The 23,690-nt window shown below is 38.0% G+C and overlaps 2 protein-coding genes across 4 annotated transcripts in view; one reads left to right on the top strand and one right to left on the bottom strand.

Moving 5' to 3' along the window:
- LOC131667519 (nidogen) overlaps window positions 1-23,690 on the top strand; it is a 425,923-nt gene that overhangs the window by 291,200 nt on the left and 111,033 nt on the right. The window contains exons 12-14 of the mRNA XM_058940985.1: window positions 22,574-22,917; window positions 23,012-23,348; window positions 23,421-23,649. Coding sequence (XP_058796968.1) covers window positions 22,574-22,917; window positions 23,012-23,348; window positions 23,421-23,649 — 910 coding nt within the window. The remainder of the gene's footprint in view (window positions 1-22,573; window positions 22,918-23,011; window positions 23,349-23,420; window positions 23,650-23,690) is intronic.
- Window positions 8,857-10,636, bottom strand: LOC131667520 (uncharacterized). 3 transcript variants are annotated; one of them, XM_058940987.1, is made up of 6 exons: window positions 10,532-10,636; window positions 10,235-10,317; window positions 9,990-10,155; window positions 9,726-9,924; window positions 9,462-9,644; window positions 8,857-9,365 (listed from the first exon to the last, which is right to left on the bottom strand). In XM_058940987.1, exons 2-5 carry the CDS (start codon window positions 10,300-10,302, stop codon window positions 9,580-9,582), a joined length of 498 nt encoding a protein of 165 aa, XP_058796970.1. In that variant the 5' UTR covers window positions 10,303-10,317; window positions 10,532-10,636; the 3' UTR covers window positions 8,857-9,365; window positions 9,462-9,579. The 3 variants fall into 3 exon arrangements, with proteins under 3 accessions (XP_058796970.1, XP_058796969.1, XP_058796971.1); XM_058940986.1 differs by having other exon boundaries at window positions 10,528-10,635; XM_058940988.1 differs by lacking the exon at window positions 10,532-10,636 and adding an exon at window positions 10,390-10,515.

The raw sequence follows: 23,690 nt of genomic DNA, 5'->3' as shown, positions 1-23,690 counted from the left end.
TTTGTGGGAACGTCCTGGTCCTCGTCGGTTACCGCTCGGTTTTATCGGCCCAACCGTCCTTTGTACGACGGGTACGGTCTTTCGAGGTCTACCTCTCCCTCTATTCTCTTTCACGGGAGAGTCGTAGCCCCTCGCTGGACCGGTGACCGCCTCTGGAGCCTTTTGAGGTCGACCTCGACCTCTCTTAGTTGGGGCAGATACCGGTAAATCCGACGTCTCGGTGGGAACTTTATCTACGACCGTGGGGGCTGCTAATTGGACCCGCTCGCTATCCGATAAATCCTCTCCCGGATTTTCGCGCGCATTCGCGGAATCGTTCGCATCCTCCGACGGCAGTTCATCTGGCGGCTCGCGAGGTTCGATGACCTCCTCGCTTTCCCCATCCTCACCCGGACCGTAATATGGTTTAAGGTCCATGGCATGGAAGAGCTCAGACAGAATCTCCAGCTGATTGCTTAGCCTGTACGTGTTGGAACCACAAACCTCTTCAATCACGTACGGGCCGGCATATTTCGGCGCTAATTTAGCTGAAATACCTCGAGCAGCTGAAGATAGAATCCTGTTCCTCTTCCAAACCCAATCTCCGACCTTAAACTCGGGTTGCCGTCTCTTCCGGTCATAATAAGCCGCCTGACGCGCAGCTTCCTCCTTTGACTTGGAGTTAGCTCTCTCCCACAAATTAGGAAGCTTCTCCATATGTTCGGCCCAATCTTCTACAGCCTGACCCTCCGAACATTCAAGGGCCTGCTGATCTTGGGTTCTTCTGAACGTCAAAGGAGGTACCGGCTGACGCCCAAACATGAGCATCGCAGGACTATATCCGGTGGCACTATGAGTTGCCGAGTTCAACGCGAAGTTGAACTCGGACAAGTGTTCATCCCAGCTCTTATGATCACGGCTTACGTAAGACGTGATCATGGTCTTGGGTGTCCTGTTTACTCGCTCTGTGGGATTAGCTTGGGGATGATACACGGGAGTCAAAGCGCGCTGGATGCCGTTCATCTGCAGGTATGAATCGACCTCCTGATTCTTAAATTCGGTTCCATTATCCGACAAGAATACCTCTGGCGCACCAAACCTAGTGACGATCCTCTCGTGTAATTCCCTTGCGATTGTCTTCCCATTGGCCTTGCGTATCGCAACACACTCTACCCAGCGAGTAAACAAGTCTACAAATACTAAGATATACTCAAAACCTCGAGAGCTTTTGGGAAATGGACCAGTGATATCACCGGCCACCACCTGCCAGGGTCGTGATACTTGTCTACGACCCATCAGCCCGCAAGGTGCTCTTTGTTCCACCTTGCACTGCTGACATACCGGGCAACTCTTTACGTACTCCCTGACCTGATCATACATTTTATGCCAGTAGTACAAGCGCCTAGCCCTGGAGAACGTACGCTCTCGTCCTTGATGTCCTGCAGTAGGAGCATCATGGACTTCCTGGAGCACCTGGCACCTTTTCTCCCTAGGCACCGCAAGCTTCCACGCTTCATCGTTGTCGATGGACCCTTCACCATCCTCATCAGGCTGATAATGATACAGTCTCCCTCCTACCACCTTCCAAGTAGGGTGAGAGCGTGGGTCCTGGTATACTTCCTGGTATTGTTGCAAATACCAGGCGTCAGTGGTCTCCGGCCGACTATTTATAGCACTCACTTCAATCCCCTCCTCCTCATAGGCCCTAGATAAAGCGTCTGGCACTACGTTGAGATCCCCTCTTCGATATTCGATATCGAAGACATTGCCTTGCAATGCTAGCGCCCATCGCGCTTATCTTCCCGTGGGAATTCTCATATTGTGGAGCCATTTCAGGCAACTATGATCAGTGATGACCTTGAAGTGATGCCCTTCAATATACGGCCGGAACTTTCCAATGGCCCATACCACTGCCAAGCACTCTTTCTTGGAGACCGTATAATTTCTCTCGGCACTGTTGAGTGATCGGCTGGCGTATTCTATTACACGCTCATCTGCACCGACATCCTGCGCGAGAACTGCTCCGATCCCACTGCATCACTGACCACACAGCATCAGTTTGCAGTACAAACGGACCGTTCGGATCGGGTGATTGCAGTATTGGGGCGGAAGTCATCGCCTCCTGCAATCTCGTGAAAGCTCGTTCTTGCTCCTCCTCCCAAGAGAAACGTACATTCTTCTTTGTCAGGCGGTTTATAGGTTCAGCGATCATGGCAAAGTCGGGTATAAAACGTCTATACCACGAGGTCATTCCCATGAACCGCTTCACCTGTTTGACAGTCCGGGATGTTGGATATTCTAATATCGGGCGTATTTTCTCGGGATCTGGTCTTACTCCGTCCTAGTTCACAAGAACTCCCAAGTACCTGACTTCCGTCTTACAGAAGTGACTTTTATCTTTGTTGATGGTTAGGCCCGCACCTAGAATTCTTTTCAATACCCCTTCTAGGTGCCGCTTATGCTCCTCAAAGGACAACGAAACCACAATTACGTCGTCAAGGTAAGCAAAAGCGAATGGATCCATATCCGGGCCTATCACCTTGTCCATCAACCTCTGGAAGGTCGCTCCTGCGTATGACAGTCCGAAGGACATTCTCTTAAATTGAAAGTGCCCTAATCCAGGAACTGTAAACGCTGATATTGGACGCGATTCTTCCTTTAAGGGAATTTGATGGTACGCACTGCTCAAGTCCAAAGTAGATATGAACTTTGCATCCCTTATTCGTCTTAGGATGTCGTTCATATATGGTAAAGGATAGGCATCAGGTTTGGTAATTGCATTTACCTTTTGATAATTCATACAAAACCTATATTTTTCATCTGCCTTCTTTACCATTACTACTGGACTTGACCATCCGCTGGTCGCTGGTTCGATAACATCCTTTTCCAGCATATCTTTGACCAGCGTGTGCATTTCCTCTCGCACTCTATCTGAGACTGGGTAGTACTTCTGTTTGATGGGTCGAGCATTTCCAACATCTATTTCATGTTCAACCCCCACGGCACAACCTAAAGCCTGACCCCCGTTAGGAATCAACCTTCTGACGAGGTCTTCAATTTCTTCAAGCTGTGATTCCGTGGCTTCCCATAGTCCTACCGGTGCGAGAAATGCCGTACTATCAATTCCAGCCACTTCCATTGGTACCTTCACTTGGGCGTCCTTAAGCCATAATTCATCCTCATCGGGATCCAAAATTGCGCGGAACTCTCTTATAAAGTTCGCGCTTACATAGCAGTCATCTGTGAGCAGCGGCGTAATGGCGACTCTGATTGTCTTCGTGATTCCCCCTACTTTAAAAGGGAACATCACGTGACCAATTATAGGGCACGGGCGTCCATCAGCAAGCCTTGCATCGCTCGCCCTGGTCACATTCAACCCGAGTCCCATCTCCGATGCCAATCTCAGCCCTAATTGACCCATGACCGTGGATGAGGCGCCGGTATCATAGAGTGCTCTAATTTTAAAGTCACCTATGTCTACCCGCAACCACCACCTGGTCTCATCCTCTGAGTCATATCCACGAGTCCAATCTTCGCCTCCTTTCATCGTGCTTTTCAGCGGCTTTTTTCCTTCCGCTGCCGCGACGACGGTGGGCTGGCTTCTACTTGTGGATCCCTTCGGCAGAGGAGCTTTTTGTGTGGAGAGGCTCTCCCTGGGGTCTTCCCCCTCCTCCACAACCTGTATGTGGCCATCTGGTCCTTTCAGGATAACCACTCCACTATTCTGCCGAGGGCTGACATCGGGTTCAATTGCCTTTCGCTGTAATATACTGCTATGTACTGGGCTCTCTTGATGCCCTTCCAGGACTTGTTTGGATCCCTGGGTCGCCGACAACTTGCTGTTTTCCATCGGCGACCCGCAGCGAGAGGTCGAATTTACTGGAAGCGCGAAGATGACCTCTTCTCTTCGCTCTCCTTATCGTTTCCCTTGTTGCAATCTGGGCAGAACTTGCGACTAAAACCCAGCTTGCCACAAGCGGAACACTGGAGAGGCTTAGTAAAGTTTATCTTCCGCCTCTGTCCTTCTCGCCGCTCGCCAGGAGACCTGGAAGAAGGAGAATTTTTCCTTCCTCCACGCCATCGGCTCTTACGCTGTTCTGGAGGGCTGCCTTGCTTGTCAGTGGCCAACTTGCGCAATATCCGCTCGATGCCCTCCAGACGTTCTTCCATCTTCTTATCAGAAGTGAAAGCTTGCGTAGCCGATACCGATGCTTGTTCGGTAGGCCTCCTGGCGGGGTTCTCCACGCCCAGTCCGCGCTGCGGATCTCCCTCCTGCTTCACACGCGCCTTCCCTTCGCTTGCCATTGCAGCGGTTTGGGATTTACTACCAGCCGTTCTTTTGCTCGGCTGGTAGGCATGCTGAGGGAAGATCGTCGAGCTGGGGTCAGCGAATACACGTGGACGGCGACCATAAGATAAGGTGTTCTGTACCTCGGTCGCCCTCCTGTTGAATTCGCGTATCGACGTCATCTCGCTACGACGCAGCTGGATTTGGATTCTTGGAAGGAGGTTTGCATGGAGTAGGTCTAATAACCTCTCCAAGGGCATGGGCGGTTCTAGTCTATTGACAAGAGCCACCAGGTTGGACACGTAATCTCGCACTAGTTCGTCCTCACCCTGGAACCTGTTCTGGGCTTCCTGCAACAGCCTTTGTTACTGTTGCGTACTTGTGCCAAACCAATCCCGGGCGTCCGCGACGAACTCGTCATAACTGAGCCACTGGTACTTGTTGTTATCGTACCAGGTCCTCGCGTTACCTTCGAGGATCTCTGATACGGAACAAAGCACTTCGTCGTCAGTTAGTCCTGCACCTACGCGCAGATCCTCCAACCTCGACAGAAACGTATCTACGCTCTGTGCCCTACTGCCCGCAAACCTCAATTTCCATCAATTTTCTCAACATCTTAGGTTGTGGAGAGCCCTGAGAATATCTGCTGTCCGGTGCCAGATGATCCGCTTCGACTCCTCTGTCGAACGGGTGCGGATCTCCCATAAACTTCCGGATCCTTTTCACCTCCTCTTTGTTGGAGGACTTCCGGTGTGGTGACGTCCCTTCTCCTAGGTATTGGTCTTGGAGGAACCGGTGTACTCCCCGGAATCCCCGAGTCGTAGTGACAGGTGAATGTGTCCTGAAAGTCCACATTACGTCCGGAGCGCGGTTGAACCGAGTCACGCTGAGAGGCACGGTTAGCACTGGCCATATCATGCATTGCGTCTTCCAACTCTCGAATTCGTATGCGCATGTCCTGCGCCTCGCGCTCCGCACACACCTGTAATCCCTGCAGAGTCTGAAGGGTTTCTAGGATTCGACCTACCAACTTTTGGTTATGGTCTACTCCCTCCTTCAGATACTCTATTTCCCGGAAGGCTTCACTCAAGGATAATTCTTCCTGAGGTTCCTTCCGAGTGCAGGATTCCTGCGACCTGGGATCCGGATTGCTCTGTCTCCTCTCCCTCTCCTCCTGCTTTTGCGTGCGGAGGGCCTTCTGGATGAGTTCATCCTCTTCTTGGCGGCTGGCTAAACCCTCAGAATCCTCATCCGGGCAGGTGAATGTCCTTGACATATCAGTCAATGATATTCCCTCCCTATTGATGATCCTGAGGGGATGGTCGCTGTTATCATCCGCGTTGGAGTTTTCCAACTCGTCACAGACTGTGTCGAGCCACGCTTGTCGGGCTCGCCTCCTGCGCCCCGCCACCTCTTTGCTGTGCGTGGTCTCTTGAAAATCTGTGGCGGTGTACTCACCCAGCAACCATCTCCCAAGCCTAGCCGCCTGTTGGATGACACTTCCATCCTTGCGCAGCTCCAAATCCGCTAAATAGTGTTCGCGCTGTGCGGAGGTCAGCTCTAATGCCCAATTGTCGATTTGAGCTGACAACAGAGCCATCTTGCCTCCGCACGGGTGTAGGATGCGGTTGAGGTTTAAAATTTCGGCCTAATCGACCACTACCGCTTCCTATCACCCAAGGTATGAGCGGGGTGTACACTATTTAGTGTTACTACTTTTAATGCCTCCTTTTATAAGGCCTTTTAAAAGGAGATTATGAGCGCGTGCAGTCTCCGCAAACTTTCTATAAATATTATAAAAATATCCTACCTAAGGTCGGAGCCTGCTGTTTGCTTGCTCCGCCTGGCTAATATTTGGACTGCACGCTTGGGTCGCGCTCTCTGCTTTATCGTTGATCAGGTGCTACCAACCCCCCTTTATCCACCAAACTGTAGCTGAAATAGGTTAACACCTGATTATCCCGTACGATCTGAAATCACTTCGAACTACCAATAATTATTGCTTTCGGCCCTTTTTACACTAATCATAACAATTTTTAACAAAAGGTTCGAAGTGGTTTCGTTTTTTCCCCAGCAGAAGGCGTACCGCTCACGATCTCGCTCTACCACCCGCTCAAACCTTCCTAAGCGCTCGCGCAATCGTCTCTCTCTCTCGTGCGTCGATTACCTTCGACGCACAATCCTATTCGCACGACACGGGTCTTAATACCAGTTGGGCGCCATGTAACGGGTGGGATAAATCTGCAAAATGAGAAATTTATTTAAGAGCAAACTCCCACGATGCAGAGCAAACCGCCGCTCCGTTAACACGTATGTTAATACGTGTATTCGCCTTAACGTCAGCTGCCTTAACTTAGTTGTCTGCGATCAAGCAGAGTTGAACTCACCTTAAGTCACGTGCCTTGTGATACTCTATGAGTTTTAAGTGTAATCGACTTTGCTCCTAATCCACTTAATCCCCTAGCTATAATCGGATTAAAACCTAAGCCTTTTTCAATTGTTTAAACTATTAGGAAAAATTATATGACCAAATCGGCGAATAAGTTTAATAGATTTTATTAATAAAAAATCTCTACAGTCTTTGTCGGGCCGAAAGACTGACGCACACGAATAGGATTTACAATTAAATTACTTTCGGTGAGAAAGAGAGAGAGAGAAGATACGAATATTGGCGCGATCTAACGCTCGACGCGAATACAAAAAATTAACGCTAACACAGTTGGACAAAATATCAAATGTATTTTGTCACGCGATAATTAAGGGAGGTGCACCTACCCTGCGATGCAATTATGGTGATCAGCCGTAATTGTTCAAGCAAATTAAAGGTGCTCCTCAGATCAGAATCAGCTGTGCTTCCTCGTTCGCAAATCTGCTGTATAATTGCTGTCACTTTTGCTGCTGCTTCCGTGATGCTGCTACTGTTGCTGCTTCGTCGCTCACCCTTGCACACGTATCCAAAATCCAAGTAAACTATTTATTGGCAAATCGGTGAAACACTGTGCTAAACTATTTTGGCGGTACTACACACGTAACAGCTGAGATGTAACTGCTAATTTAAAAGATCGCGCGCCCCCTCTCTCTCTCAATACTTAGAACTAACGCGCGAAAATCAGAATCGCGAACGGTTCGATTAATTGAATCGACTACCGTTGCAGTTTATAAGCTTTATTCTTATCTTAATGAATTTTGACACTGTAAAAGCAAAAAATATTCTTTAATAGTGCATAGAGAAAAGTACAAAAGAATAATAACGTATATACCATTAGTAATATACTACTGCATGTTACACGAGAAATGCAAGTGATGAAAATAAGATTATTTATCATATGAGTATTTGCTTAATTTCATAATTAAGTATTATTATTTGAAGACGACAGTATCAAATAAAAATTTTCTTATTAAATATTTTCTAATAAACAATTTGAAGTTTTCAATCACTATACTAATTATATACACATCCATCGGTTCAGTAAAAGAAGGAATGATGCATTTTGCTAAATGAAAGAACTATGAAATGCTGAAATTGTTTTTTCACTGGAAAAATATACATAGACTCATTACATTTAATTTATGTATCTGTCCCAAAATCATTTGACGGTATAGTAATAATCAAAAGTATAAATAATTACACATTATAAATCAAATTATGGTTTTAGTAGAACTAATTACGACCATATTATAATTGAAAATGAACTAATCAGAATAGTGATATTATGAACTTGAAGGTTATAAATAATTTATTGAAAATCCAGTCAGCAATTTCTGTCTATACTTACATTTCATAAATAATGCTGTAAATTGAACGGTTAGATCTCTACTGAATAAAATTCTTGATTCGCGACAATTCTAATATTTTTAATAAAAAAAAGTCAACTGACTAATTTTTCTGGCATGATGAAAGAAACGTGGTCACTGGTCGTTACTATTTAAAATGGTTACTTTAATAGATGGCGCTGTATACACTTAATTTTCTGTCTCTGTTCTTTATCCTCTTTTTTTCTTTCTGAAGTATTATTTTTAAAAATAAATTGAATTAGACATTGGGAAAGGTGACTTACTTTTTATTGTTTCACAGATAACAGTCATGTTACATATAAACTTTTAAGAGATTATTTCGATGAAAAAATGTTTTCAATGGTAACACGTACATCTACACTTATAAGTATTAATTCTTTTATTTTATCATTAGTGACTATGATGATTATATCATTCAAATTGTTATCCATTGAAAATATTTTCATTTTAATATAATCTTTACAATATAAATTCAAGTTTCATCGCAATTTACTATGAAAGTATAAATAAATAATGAACTAAATATTAAATCTTCTAATGTAACGCACGTAATTAATATTTACTTAATTTGAAGTAGCACAATATAATATAAAGGCTCCAGTCAGGATAATACAAAATCTTTACATTTTAATAATGAACTGAATTGGAATATGAAATATTTGAATAAAATACGTAATAAATATTTATGTAATTTTAAGTAGAATAATATTTTAACATAAAAACTCTAGTTAGCATAACACAATAATGTATATATTTTTATATTAAATTTCAAAATAATATTCAAAGTAATCACATTGAGTTAGGTTAAAAAAGCTTTTACGTTAATCCAAATTAGAGACAGAGTAAAGTTGAAAGTTTTTGACGTTTTTAAAAGTAAAATTTTAAAATTAAAAATGTTCAAATTAAAAAAATATTGAAAGTAATGACATTGAGTTAGGTTAAAAGAGTTTTTACGTTAATCCAAATGATGACAGAGTAAAGTTGAAAGTTTTTAACCTTTTTTAAAAATATAAAGAAGAATCAAAATGATAACGATAAGTTAAAAGTTTTACGTTAAAGAATATGTAAAATCGAATTTTTTAAAAGAAAACTTAATCAAGCGCATCCTCATCTGTAGATTTCTCTAAAACCATTTTTATCTGGCTTTTTTTCTTAGCTGGCTCTTCAGAATCATTGGTTTTGTCCTCCAGAGGTTTTCTTGGTGTACGACATCCCTTGCGCAATTCTCCTTCACTTATTTTAGGTTCCCCTTGTAGGATTTTTATTTTACTCATGTCCGAACAGTGGATAGTTATTGGTATTTCTGAAATAGAAATAAAAATTAGTAATATTATTTACATTTATTCTAGAATTAAAATTGAAATTGAAAAAAAATAAATAAATAAAATTGCATAGTTACCAGTTGTCTTGAGCTCCCCTTCAAGTTCAATCTTAACTCCTTTTTCGATGTCTGAGCTGACGAAGTGAGCAATTTGTACATTTATCTTAAACGTTTTATCGGTTATAGCTCCACTGCCTCAGCTAGCTGTATTATTTTGATTAGTGATGAGAGAAAATTTAGTTTTCAACCAGCCCACAATCCCTGAAAAATAAATAAATAATTATTTTTTTATTACGAAAAAAAGAACAAATATTTTTCATGAGAAAAAGGAATTTTTCTTACTTATCGGCCCAAGCAAACCAACAGTGTCTGGAAAACTAACAGTTCTTGTAACGACATGAACTGGCTGATCATTAACATGAATGCCTAAAAACTTGACTGATGTAGCTTTTCCAACTATCAATTCATAATCGATCAATGCTTCATCTTTACGAAAATTGGAATTAGTCAACTTAGAAGTTGCTTTTTCCAAATGTACAATCTAAAAAGAGAATTACGCTTATTTTAATAAAATATGGTTATATAGAGATTAATTTGTATGCTTACCTTATTGATTGTTAACTGAGGTTGATATAATTCGATCAACTCTTTACCCCAGGTCAAAACCATAATTTTCTTGCTGCCGTTGCTCAAAATAACTTTGAAAAGCCACCATTTCTTTTCTCCTACTTGAACAGGGGCTATCAAGTTTTCTACAAAAGCTATAATTTCACTAAAATATAAATATGTATGTGAATAAAATATTAAATAAATGAAGCAAGAAAATGTTTTAAAATAAAAGGAATATTTACACATTTTGGTCTTTATTAACAATCTCAGCTAATTCTTCATTTGTGGTATATTCCATTGTTTCAGGCATTTTACAAATCTAAACCTGAAATATTTTTTATTAATATTTTTTAGATAAGAGATAATGATGTAATTAGGTCTCTCGTTATCAAAATACTTTAAACAATGATTTCTTGATGTTTTAAAAAAATTTTCAACTAATTTGCAAGGAGGTTATAGATAGTTGAAAATGCATGTGGTTTTTAAGCAAACCTGATTTCAAATATATATCAGAAAAACTTTTTCTTGCACGTACTCACGTAAAAAGGTTCAGTCTTCGCCAGTCGCCAGTGAAAGGGAAAAAGAAAAGAATAACAAATGCTATAATGACGCCACCTTGACCTAGACCTTCTTTTTCTTGTCGCGCATGTGCAATCGAGAGTATGACTGTCAAGTGTCAACGATAACCATGACGGACATGGTAATTAAAAAAATTGAGCATTCGGCTATGGCAGTTTAGCAATTTCAATTGCATCAGAGATAATATTTTTTTTTCATCTTTATTAATTAATTTGCCATGTATAATTAATTAATTTGACATGTATAACTAATTAACTATAGAAGCCTGCAATGGCTCGGTCGGTAGGGCGACGGACTCGCACCCGGTAGGCCCGGGTTCGATTCCCAGTTCCTGCTGATACAAGCACCTCTGAAAAAAGTTTCATGTGCTTTGTTCTCAAACACATTGCAAGCCTCCGTCGCGAATTAGCACTGATGGAGCATAAATAGAGCGACGTTAAAATAAAAATAAAAAAAAAAAAAAAAAACTAATTAACTATACTTTATTTATGGCGTAAATATTGCGTATAATAAAAATAATCACAATAAAATAAAACGAAATCTAATGATATTTAAATTTCCGCGCCATTTCAAACCTTAGCTAATCAGAATGCCGGATGTCGGCGACACATTTTATCCATCATTCTTTTAAGAGAGGATTTTAAGAGAGGAAAGTAGCTGGTAAACATTTTTTAATCGCTCATGGATTTTGCAAGAGACTCTTATTTATTTAAGTAAGTTTAAATAAATCATTCGATATTAACTATCGATATAAGAGATGAAGTAATTATATATACTAACTAAGAAGCGGAAGAATGACATTGCCCAGACGTCGATTGTGTGGCTATATATCCGTTACTCTTACTCGTTTTTGAAATATAAGTCTGGAATATGAATCTGATCATGATGATCATATTCAATATAATCATTAAATTTTGGCTAAAGTCGTCGTGGATAGACGAGCCTATCCTCTTGTTAAAATAAAATTTATTAATTAAAATCAAAAGTGTTTTATAAATTGTCCAAATTTTCAATAGTTTTGATATTTTATAGAACGGTATAATGTTTCATCGGAAGATTTTCGAATTCGAAATCACTCAAGAACACAGTTGTTACTTACATTAGTAGCAAATGAATTATCATTACTGTAAGTATCAATATCATGATTTTTTTAATACTTAGCTACATATAGGATTGTAGTAGTTATGAATATTTATAGCAAAGAATACCATTATTAAATAAAAATAAATTTTTGTCTATTGAGAATCTGCAAATGACGACTTTTAAAGAGAAAGAGCGTATATATCAAAAAAAAAAATTTTGAGAAACATACATTTAAAATGTTAGATTTGTACAAGAACAAAATAAATAACGAAAACGTTTTGAAGCTCTTATAGGTATCAAGACAGGCTATAGTCCTATAGTATCGAGAAGTTAACAAAGAATAAGTACAAATTATAAAAAAACGTTTTGTGATGTTCGTATCACTTATAATATAATTAATAGTTTGTACTCTCGTGGTCTTAAGTAAAGTTTCAAGGAAAGTCAAACTCTGCCCTAGTTTCTTATGGTGCGAATTATCCCATAAGCAGAGCTGAAGTCTTTCTTATAAAGGATATAATTCAGCCCAAGTTTCTTATAGCGCGAAATGTTCTATAAGTTGAGAATGAATTACACAGGCCTGCAAAATAGAGAGTCGTCACTGTTCTTTTACAACTTACGGTCATTTCCGAAGTAATTTTTGGCGTAGAATTCGAATCCGTCATCAGAATTTCTCCATCACGTCAGGTTTTTGAGTAATCGTCCCCTAAAGGTCGAAAAAACACGTTTTTTGGCCATATTCAAGGCTTGATTACATCGTGAGTTTATATTCTTTTCAGAAACGGTTGACGGCATCTTAAAGAAGCACTCTTATCCTTCAAAACCCATTTTTCAAATTTAAGATATCATTTTTTTTTATCAAGATATCATCAATTGAAATTTGCCATTTTTGAGGTTTCACCATGAGCTTAAAAATTCGGCCAATTGTCCTGGAAGAATACGATATATTTCTTAGTATTTTTTTTTATAGTGATTCTAGAATCATTATAAATATATTTCTTAGATTCTAGAATCTCTGATTCTAGAATCATTATAAAAACAAATACTAAGAAATATATCGTATTCTTCCAGGACAATTGGCCGAATTTTTAAGCTCATGGTGAAACCTCAAATTTCCATTGATGATATCTTGATAAAAAAAAATGATATCTTAAATTTGAAAAATGGGTTTTGAAGGGTAAGAGTGCTTCTTTAAGATGCCGTCAACCGTTTTTGAAAAGAATATAAACTCACGATGTAATCAAGCCTTGAATATGGCCAAAAAACGTGTTTTTTCGACCTTTAGGGGACGATTACTCAAAAACCTGACGTGATGGAGAAATTCTGATGACGGATTCGAATTCTACGCCAAAAATTACTTTGGAAATGACCCTCAGTTGCAAAAGAACAAAACCTTGCAGGCCTGTGTTATAGGAAAGGAAAGGTTTTGTTCAGTTAATTACAATGAGACACAGAACTTAGGTATTAGCCAAGTTTATTCAATCTCATGCGCTCACTTTCCAAGGCTTGGAGTGAATGCCAGCCTGTGCAATAATCAGCGTATTTATACACAGATTTTCCCGTCTATTTTCGCAGGAGAGTTCTCTTCGAGAAGTTTTCGAATCTTCGAGAAATATTCGCAAATTTTGAGAAATGAATTTTCTTAATTTACAAGTAAATAAACATCAATACGAAAGTTTTAATACATGTAAACTTTACATTATTAGTTACTGGTCGATTTAGTGTCATTTACACTTATCACAAATAATATCGTTAAAAGTTATTAATTAATGAAGTTAATTAATACAATATTACAATATTTACAATAGACCAATATTAAATTTTTACATAACTTTATTGTTTATTAATTTTAGAAGTAATCTCTAAAAAGAAATACGCAAATTAGTTAATAACATTTGAATTATTTTAATATTTGTAATAAATTTTTATATTTGTAACGATTTTTTCTATAATCTTATAATGTAATTACAAGATTAATTATTTACGATTTATAAATTATAAAGCTATCATTAATATGTATAAAATTAACGCTTACTTCTATACAAAACTTTAAATAAATTATTGATTATTTATTTATTAATAACAGTTATTTATTAAACTGTTATTAAGGGAGTTGAGTACCTACAAGAATTAACGAACAGAAAAATCTGAAACTTTGCAGAGCGTTAGAATGTAACAAATTATGTACGTAAACCAATTTTCGGGAGCCTAGGTGGATTTTTATAAAAGATATTCGTACTTTCATTTTCGGTCGTTACAAGCAAATTGAACACGTGGCCTTATGCGGAGTCACAGAGTTTTACGCATAAGATCGTTGATATCTTTTTAATTGACGAACAGATTTTAATGATATTTGAAAAGTAGATAGATAAGATATCCTAGAATACTTATCAACTTTAATAACATAGAATGGTGAGCTCTATCAGTAATAATTATTACGATAACTACTGTAAATAGCTGTTTTTAGCTTGTTTGGTTACACATGTGGCAACGTCGCATACGCAGTTAACACTTCGTAGTGACTAAGTATTAAAATTTGTTTGAAAGATTGGATTTTTAATATATAAAATTTAATATATAATTATTCGTCTAATACATTATTGTAGTAAGAATATACAAAAAAGCTTTATTTCTATATATAGCGACATACATGTAAATATTGTTCCATGCAATATTGATTCATGTGCGACTAGTACTTACACACGCACGTGCACACAAGTTAACAAAACGCGACGTTGCCAGATCGACTACCGCTGTAGTCAACCTGAGTGTTTAGCTCTTACTTTACTAGGCGGGTAGGTACTCAACTCCCTTAATGAAACCAGTTCTTACTCATGTTTTTCAGATATTCATTTTGAATATGGAGTATTCACATATTTCTAATAATTAATATTTATCATGTAATAAACAAATTAACTTTGCAAATTAAAATTCATTATTATTTAATAATTAAACGCAATTCATATTATTATAATCTAAATCTATGTACTAAAATCTATATAAGAAATGCTTTGTTGGCATATAAATGGCCTACATCGTGCGCCCCTTCTCTCTCTTCGACATTGGCAAGGGCTCATGGTAGGTATCTGACGCACGTATATTTTTCGTGAGAGAGAGAGAAAAAAAGAGAGAGAGAGACAAAGATCATACCCACCACTATCACTGGAGGATTTGAATTAGCTGTTTTTCATTTTAACGTTTAAGACGATTTATTACTTAAAATGCATTGAAACAATTACTGGTGGTCTTTTTAAGTGTAATTGCACAATTCAAACAAAGAAAGTGCATTGAAAACTGTGTATTTAATTTTTCACTACAGATTTTTTAGGTTAAACGGCCAGAATAAAATATGCATCAAAATTTTGTTCTAGTCTAGATTGCCATCTTATTTTCAGATGATCATCTTTTATTATCTATACGCTATGTATTTGCATATGCGTACGTATAATACACATACACACACACACATACACACATACACAGGGTGAGGAAAAGGTATGGAAACCCCGGAAAATTCGGAAAATCGCATGAGGTTAGTCATGAAACATAGGCATACCCTATGTAACTTTTAACAAGGAACCCAACGGTGATCTCTGATTTGACCTTGAACCTCATTTTCAAGGTTATTTTAAGGTCAACCTTATTTTTTCATACGGGAACCCCTATTTTTATACTGGAATCAAAAAGAGCCATAAATTTTACGGATGGGAACGATTAAAGTCCGAAGATATCGTAACTCCTAATCCTCCTTTTAGCGCTATCCAGGAATAACGACGTGGACGTAGAAGGAATCTATTCCCTTGGGGGTGCTTCTTAATAGTGAGTTCCCCTTACCTGTCATTTCAGGGTGCTTTTTAATAGAGAGTTCCCCTTGCCTTTCACGTAAATGAATTTACAAAAGATGTTCAAATTGTTTTCCATTCGCTTCTTGACAGTAACCAATCCTATTGTAGAATGATTGAGTTACATTTTGGATCATCTACCGTGGAATGGCATTAATTTCTTGAACTATTCTACGTCTTAATTCTTCAAGATTTTGTGGATTACTTCTGTATACCCGATCTTTTAAATACCCCTACAAAAAATAGTCCAAAGGGCTCAAATATGGAGATCTTGGAGCCCACTCTACTGTACCTCTTCTACCTATCCATCTATGGATTGTCTGACATTTATACCATAATGAGCTGGAGCACAATCTAGCTGAAACCATGTGTTTTCAAAATCATTACCTCTTAAAGCTGGAATAGCTGGAAAAATTTGATTTAACAAAATTTGTTCATCACGTACAGCGTTCAAATTTCCTTCGATAAAAAAGGGACCTATTATTGTATCGCCTACTATTCCTGTCCACGTTTAATTTTTTAGGATATTGAGTGTGATTTTCTTTCATCCAATGAGGATTTGCGTTGGACCATTATCTAAAGTTATGACGATTAACTTCGCCATTTAATTAAAATATCGCTTTGTCTGAAAAAACAATATTTTATAAAAATATTGGATTTTTAGTAATCATTTGCATCATTGTCTCACAAAATTCTACTCGACGATCAGGATCATCCTCATTCAATTCCTGTACAAATTTCATTTTATAAGGATGAAACTTGTTTACCTTTAAAATTTTATGAACAGATTTTTGATCAATCTCCTGTTGTAAAGCTACTGATCGAGATGATTCATGTGGATTTTCTATAAAAGACAGTAAAACATCTAAAGATTTTTCTTCAATTGTTGCTGTTCGTGGTCTTCCAGTAAGAGAACGATTTTTAATAGACCCCGTTTCTTGAAAACGTCTTAAGGTTTTTAAAACTGTGAATTTAGACAAAGGAGTTTCGCCATCGCCGTTTCGAAACGTTCTATTAAAGAGATTAACAAAATTAGTATACGACCTTTGCTGATCACCCTAATTCCTCATCATTAGAAGAGATATTCGTTCTCTTTCGGATAAACGAAATATTTTAAAAGTTTGAAAAAAACAAAAATTTAATATTGTTATTATAACTAAAAAAAACTATGAAATATTTGACGAATTTGTCGAATTTGTTTTTTTTTTTATTGGTCAAGTATTTTTTTTTCTAGAGCCTATTTACTACGAAAACAACAAAATATGGTTTCAACTTCCAATTAGTAGAAGTCAAGAACAAATAAGATTTTAAAATCTAAATGATAACAATTTTTTAATTATTATTTGTAAAAGCACTTCTATTTTATTATTAAATTTTCACTTCTTTCAAATGCCTGCAAAATAATTTTGTATTTCAAATAAACAATTAGCTTTACAGCCCATGAAAGAGAAAACGTAACTTTTGACGAAAAAAAACGTGACTTTCCAGTTTTTGACAATTTTAATAATATTTTATGCTCAAAGTAGTGACTTTCTATTTTCTAAAATGAAAGATGAAGACTGCAAAAAAAATGAGATTCAGATGAACTGTGCAGTGTGAAAAAAGAGTTGTCTTCTTTTTTCAAAATTCTAAAAAAATACGTGAAAGACAGATCTTTAAATTGCTTTTTATTCGTTTTCTAGCAAAAATCAACCCTGTTTTTATATTTAAAAAAAAATATTGTTTTCTCAGACGAAGCTATATGTCAAGTAAATGGCGAAGTCAATCGCCATAACCTTATATATTGGTACGACAAAATCCTCATTCGATGAAAGAAAGTCACACTCAATATCCTCAAATATTAAACGTGTGGGCATAAATGGTAGGCGATACAATAATAGGTCCCTTTTTTATCACAGGAAATTTGAACGCTGTAACTTTTGTGAAATCAGATTGTTTCAGCTATCCAGGCGTTAAGATGTGATGATTTTGAAAATATACTCGTATGGTTTCAAGGAGGATTAGGGGTCACGCTTTCTTTGAATCGTTCCCACCCGTAAAATTTATCACTCTTTTTGATTCCAGTATAAAAAATAGGGATTCCCGTATGAAAAAATGAGGTTGACCTTGAAATAACCTTGAAAATGAGGTTCAAGGTCAAATCAGAGGTCACCGTTGGGTTCCTCGTTGAAAGTTACATAGAGTATGATCTTTGTTGCATGACTAACCATATGCGGTTTTCCGAATTTTCCGGGGTTTCCATACTTTTTCCTAACCCTGTATATTTTCAAGTACAAGGGTAATTCTTGTCTATTTCGATTGACTTGTGACCCTTAGGTTACGGATTTTTTTTTAATTTGGCACAATTGTTGAACACATAAAAGTGAGATTTTTCCCAAATTTTGAAGACGATACATTAATTATATCAAAAGTTATTAGCAATTAAAGAAAAATGATAAAAAATTTTCAAACGGCTATATTTTAAAAACTAATAAAAATATGAAAGTCGGATTTTTGCCAAAATACTTATGTCTTAAAATTTCGAAATAATTACAACAATAAACAATAACAAATTTTTCGAAAGTTATTAACTTTTTGTTTAAAAAATTGCTAATATGTCAAAAAGTATATATTTTTTTGAAAAATTCTTGCTCCTGCGTGTTCCTGAGGATTTTTGCTATCGAAATCAATCATAAAATTCAAGGGCCCGACATATCGGAAGGCGTAGCCCTAATCAAAAGATGATACCTCGGTGTACTCGTATGTCGCAACGGTAGCGGGACGTCTGCGTGGTCTTACGCTGAGGTGTTTTCTTCTAATTAGGGCTACACTTTCCGACATGTCGAGCCCTTGAATTTTATGATTGATTTCGATAGCAAAAATCCTCAGGAACACGCAGGAGCAAGAATTCAAAAAAAAATATACTTTTTGACATATTAGCAATTTTTTAAACAAAAAGTTAATAACTTTCGAAAAATTTGTTATTGTTTATTGTTGTAATTATTTCGAAATTTTAAGACATTATAAGTATTTTGGCAAAAATCCGACTTTGATATTTTTATTAGTTTCTAAAATATAGCCGTTTAACAATTTTTTATCATTTTTCTTTAATTGTTAATAACTTTTGATATAATTAATGTATCGTCTTCAAAATTTGGGAAAATCTCACTTTTATGTGTACAACAATTGTGCCAAATTAAAAAAAAATCCGTAACCTAAGGGTTACAAGTCAATCGAAATAGCCAAGAATTACCCACAATTCGATATGTAGCCTAGTAGTAAGAGTAAAAGTCCAAAGAAAGAGGTATTGTAACAAATATAATATAATTTATATTCTCATACTATTTTATGAAGAATTAAGAAAAATGTAAGCATATCATAAATTGTCAAATCCTAATTAGTTTATTTTTATTTGGGCTCTGTAAATTCATATAGGTCATATGGTAAATTTAGTAAACTTTTAGTACTTTCTTCTTTTTTGGTACATTTCGATTTTGACTTCTATATTTTTTCAGAATATCATTTCTTGCCAAAAACAAAATGGTGGAAACGACATAGCGTGTTTATGCACCATGATCAGGTTTTTGATTGTTTGGCTTTTTACCGTTATTTCCTAACATTTACTGATTCTCACCGATCTCAAAAAAATTAAAATAAAAAAATTGAAAAATAATTAAAATAAACAAAAAATACAAAAAAATTTGATAAAAAATAAAAAACAAAAAATAAATCTCCTATTCGTTTATCTCCCCGTGGTCAAAATTTCCTCAAAAATGGTTTTTAAAGTTCAGATATTAAGTACTTCGATTAGATACTTTTTTTTTAAAAGATCTTCACAGTTCAAAGGTGTAAAACTGATTTGATAAAAAAAATACAATATTTTTTAGGCATTTTTTGAAAAAACGCCGCCATAATACGTGCATAAATATATAAAAATTTTGTTCTACTTACCGCGATGATCCTGTTAGTAAAACATAAACTGATTTACTCAAAACTACACTGGTATCACAAAATTATTTAATTTTTTTTTATTTTGTTTAACTTCGTTCCATTTATGCTCCATCAGTACTATTCAGCGACGGAGGCTTGCAATATGTTGGAGAATAAAGCACATAAAACTTTTTTCAGTGGTGCTTATATCAATCAACAGGGACTAGAAATCGAACCTGGGCCTACCAGGTGGGAATCCATCGCCCTACTGAACAAGCTATTGCAGGCTTCTAAAATTATTTTTAAATAATGTCTTTGTTATAGATATTATAGATCGATTTGGTTTACATGAAAAATAGAACGACACGTGATAGAATATATATATGAATAAAGAGGAAAATATAGTCTAGTTTTCAAATATATAAACATCTGGTGACAGTCTGTTTGGGTATATCACCGTTGCACAGCTTACTTTATTTTAAAGTCGATTGAACCAATAAAAAAAGTAAAAGTAATTTATCTGTTAGAAATTGCTATTTGAATATCATTTTGCCTTTTATGAAATAGAATAGCCATTATTTGACATTTGATAATTCATTAAATATTACTAAAATATAATAACACAACATAAAAATACAATTTTGTATAAAAATTCTTTTCATATTCAGCTAATATTTTTAATAAAGACAAAAATGGATAATGTTCAGTAAATATTGTGAACGTAATTTTGAACGTGCAATTTTGAAGTAAATGTTCATGTACTGTAACGGGGTAAAACCGTTTAATTATTATATTCGCGCGATTATATTAAAAGGACACGCGTAATTGTCAATGCTCACTACTTATCCGGGAGAGCACGAGAAAGTATGCGTCAGTCAACCAATAATCATTAATAACCTATACTAAAATGAGTGGAAGCTATGTGAGATGAGAGAATCAATGAAAACACTTGTTAGTAATGTGAATTGGATCTTTTATTGTCCCTCAAAATTCACAAAAGGTCGGCCCGCGCGTTTGTTTACATGTACGCTCGCTCGTCGACAACACGCTTTGCCGGTACGCTCGCTGCTCTTTGTTATTAGAGCCGTTACATGCACGCATCGAATGTTAGAACCAAATTATTATTCGTATAATCGCGATCGCGAAATTAAGCTGGCCAGCTTACCTTATAATTGCAGGCGATCGGAGAAAACCACGACAAGTCGCACAGCACGGAACAGTTGTTTATTGTTTTTATTGTTCGCGGGTCGCGAATGCGCGCACACACTGGTTTCGCCCTCGATGGCGAAACCTCACACACCCTCTCTCTCTCTTTCCAGCCTCAAACTCGTAGCTGGGTAGCACCTTGGCGGCTGCAATCCTGGATCACTGGCTGTTGCTTTTTCGATGCGTGTAGACGTCAAGGGCACGTGAATCGTTAGTTGCGGTAGCGTAAGCGGACGGACACTATGATGGTCTAGGCTTCACTGGTTCAAATCTTGTCGCGCGCGTTCCGTCTGCTCGCGTGCCGAATTCCTTCGTTACCTATTCTGTCCCCCCGGCAGGTGCTGCCCTCACAGGCAGCAATTAAGCTAAATAGTCAGCGCTAATTTGACGTTTACCGTCACAGTACATGACATTTAAATGTTATTAAAATAAGGACATAACTTTTTTTAATTATTTCGTTTTCAACTCTTAATATGAATTGTACATAATTATTTTAAGTTTACTTCATACAAGTAAAAGTTAAAACAAATGCTGGACTTTAATCTAGATAATCATTGTTTATTACGTTCTTGATTTGTTGAAACTTTTGATAAAGAAAAATTTATATCAAGGAAACAATAAAAATAATTATTTTAGTACAGCCAATTGAATAATATCAAATCACAAAATCATTTGTTTATCAAACATTTTCATATTTAAAATTATTGTTTTTTTTAGTTCAACGAAATACCACGCTATTACGGAATAGAAAACTTCACCCATATGGGCATCTATATTTGCAGTAACTAGTTCGCTGCAATGTTAGAGTGGATTTCGGCTGCGATGCCGAGGATTGCCGAGTGCCGTCAACTATCGGCGCGCGCCTGAAGGGGCGGTAGAGGAGAGCGTCAGCTGTATCGCGTCTTCTCCTTCCACTTTATTCACGTAAAGTTTCTTTTTTATTTTTAATCTCAACATTTTACACTTATCGAAATCGTATAAAATATTGTGACTGATGTAAAATTTATTGCTATTTCGATTGGTGCATGTTATTCCATCGTAGATTCAACCGTTTGCGAGATACGTATAAGCAAAAATAAGTTTGAAAGGTGATTTTCTTATAGAATCCCTGAACCTAGAGATCTAAAAATTTCAGAATCGACTTTTCCGATCCTGATTTACCATATATCCAAAATGCATCCACTTCTGTGAGAAAGTTTTTTCAGACCTATTTTTATGGGACCGTATTGCTTTAACTGCTGCGACTCAATAGTCATATTATGTAAGAGCGGCGCATTTTAAGAATTATCAATTACAAAAATAATCATCTATCAGCTTAGCCGATTTGTCAAAGCTGAGCGTAGCTTAATAATTGTGATCGACTGTTTGCAATGCCGATCGTGCTTTATTACAATAAAAAAGCTTTGTTACAATAAGCAAAGAAAAGACAAAAGAGAATAAAGCTGATAGATAACGTTGATCGCTTGTGTTTAGCGCCATGCAACGTACTTAACAGATGCCATCCTTACGCTCAGTGCATTTACGACCATATTGACAATCAGTACGCGTGTCAATGCAAAAGCGGCTACGAGACTGATGGTATGGAATGTTCCAAGCTGGGTAAGTTGATGCGCTTGAACTCGTTCAGCTACCGGCCGCAATTAACTGGCCCGTTAGACCGTAAGTAGCGAGCGCACCAATGTCCGTGCACTACAGATTCGCGAACAATTGACATGCAACAGATGTATCCTGCTTAGAAGTGGACGTATGCGATCCTAACGCATCATGCAGGCAGGATGAGCCCGCGGCCAGATGTGTGTGCAACCCCGGATACAAAGGAGACGGAAGAAGCTGTAGTGAAGACGGTTCAGTTTATTTTGCTTTACCTTGGTGTAAATCGAGAGAATGAATGGATGAGTGTTTGATCGTGCTCGAGCGATGCACGAAATTTGGTCACGATAACGAGCATAGTCTTGTAAATTGCAGATGAGTGTCATGACGATGGGGAGTGCGACCAAAATGAGCACTGCGGCTACGCTCCAACAAGGTCCCGTTATGAGTGCGCTTGTCAGCCGGGCTACAGTCCGCTCGATAACCAGTGCGTGCTCACCGACTGCTCGGCCAACCCGTCACAATGTCATATGAACGCCCGCTGCCTGTCCGATGGCCTCGGCGGCTACCATTGCAGTTGCCTACCCGGCTACCGCGGCGATGGCCTGCGCCAGTGCGTCGAGGAGCACGTCGACTGCAATGACGTCAACACTTGCGCCAGGAACGCCGTCTGCGGCTACAACCAGACCTCCGCCAGCTACGCCTGCGTCTGCTTACCAGTTAGTCAGACGCCACTTATCATCGACTGCTCGCGCTCTTACCGCCTAGACCTTTCTCATCACCATTCAATGACGCCGGTGTGTTTCCTTTCAGGGATACCATGGAGACGGCTACAGATGCACTCAGCGCTTGTCCTGCAGGCAGAACCCGACCCTGTGCTCACGAGACGCCTCCTGCTTGCCACTCACCGTCGATAAATTCTCTTGCGTCTGCAAACACGGTTTCGTTGGTGACGGAATAGACTGTCATCCACGGCCCGATCACGAGTCTAATTTTCTACTCGTTAATCAAGGAATGGCCACTCACAAGCTACCGTTTTCACCAAGCTCCGACCAACCAGGAAATCCCATCCATTTGACCAACTTTCGCATGGCCATTGCTGTAGACATTGACTGCTCCAGAGGTATCGTCTACACTAGTGACATTACTGGTAATTTTTTCTCTGCCTATCCTAGTCCTAACCGTCCTCCACGACCTACTCATTTTTATTCTGCATCTCTAGGCAATAAAATAACTAGTATGGCCTATAATGGATCTAAATCAGAACTTTTCCTTGGACAAGTTTCTAGTTCAGAAGGTATAGCCGTTGATTGGGTTTCGAGGGTCATCTTTTGGACCGACTCGGGTAACGCAACAATTGAAGTAGCTCACTTGGATACGAGAAAGAGAAAAGTTCTCATTGCTGATGGCCTTGTCAATCCACGCGGCATCGCAGTACACCCATACAAGGGGTAATGCACACACACCTGATATTACTATAATTCCTTTGTTA

This window comes from Phymastichus coffea, unplaced genomic scaffold, assembly GCF_024137745.1.
Source record: "Phymastichus coffea isolate CEN01 unplaced genomic scaffold, Cenicafe_Pcof_1.1 PCOF00067, whole genome shotgun sequence".
Classification (NCBI taxonomy): domain Eukaryota; kingdom Metazoa; phylum Arthropoda; class Insecta; order Hymenoptera; family Eulophidae; genus Phymastichus; species Phymastichus coffea.
Note: the sequence above shows the minus strand (reverse complement) of the source record. Positions and strands in the feature narration are given on the sequence as shown.

Coding starts and splice junctions, on each gene's coding strand:
- LOC131667520 (XM_058940987.1), bottom strand. CDS start 10,302: ATGCCTGAAACAATGGAATATACCACAAATGAAGAATTAGCTGAGATT. Junction 10,156..10,234: donor GTTAATAAAGACCAAAATGT/GTAAATATTCCT, acceptor TTTATATTTTAG/TGAAATTATAGCTTTTGTAG. Junction 9,925..9,989: donor CTCAGTTAACAATCAATAAG/GTAAGCATACAA, acceptor TTCTCTTTTTAG/ATTGTACATTTGGAAAAAGC.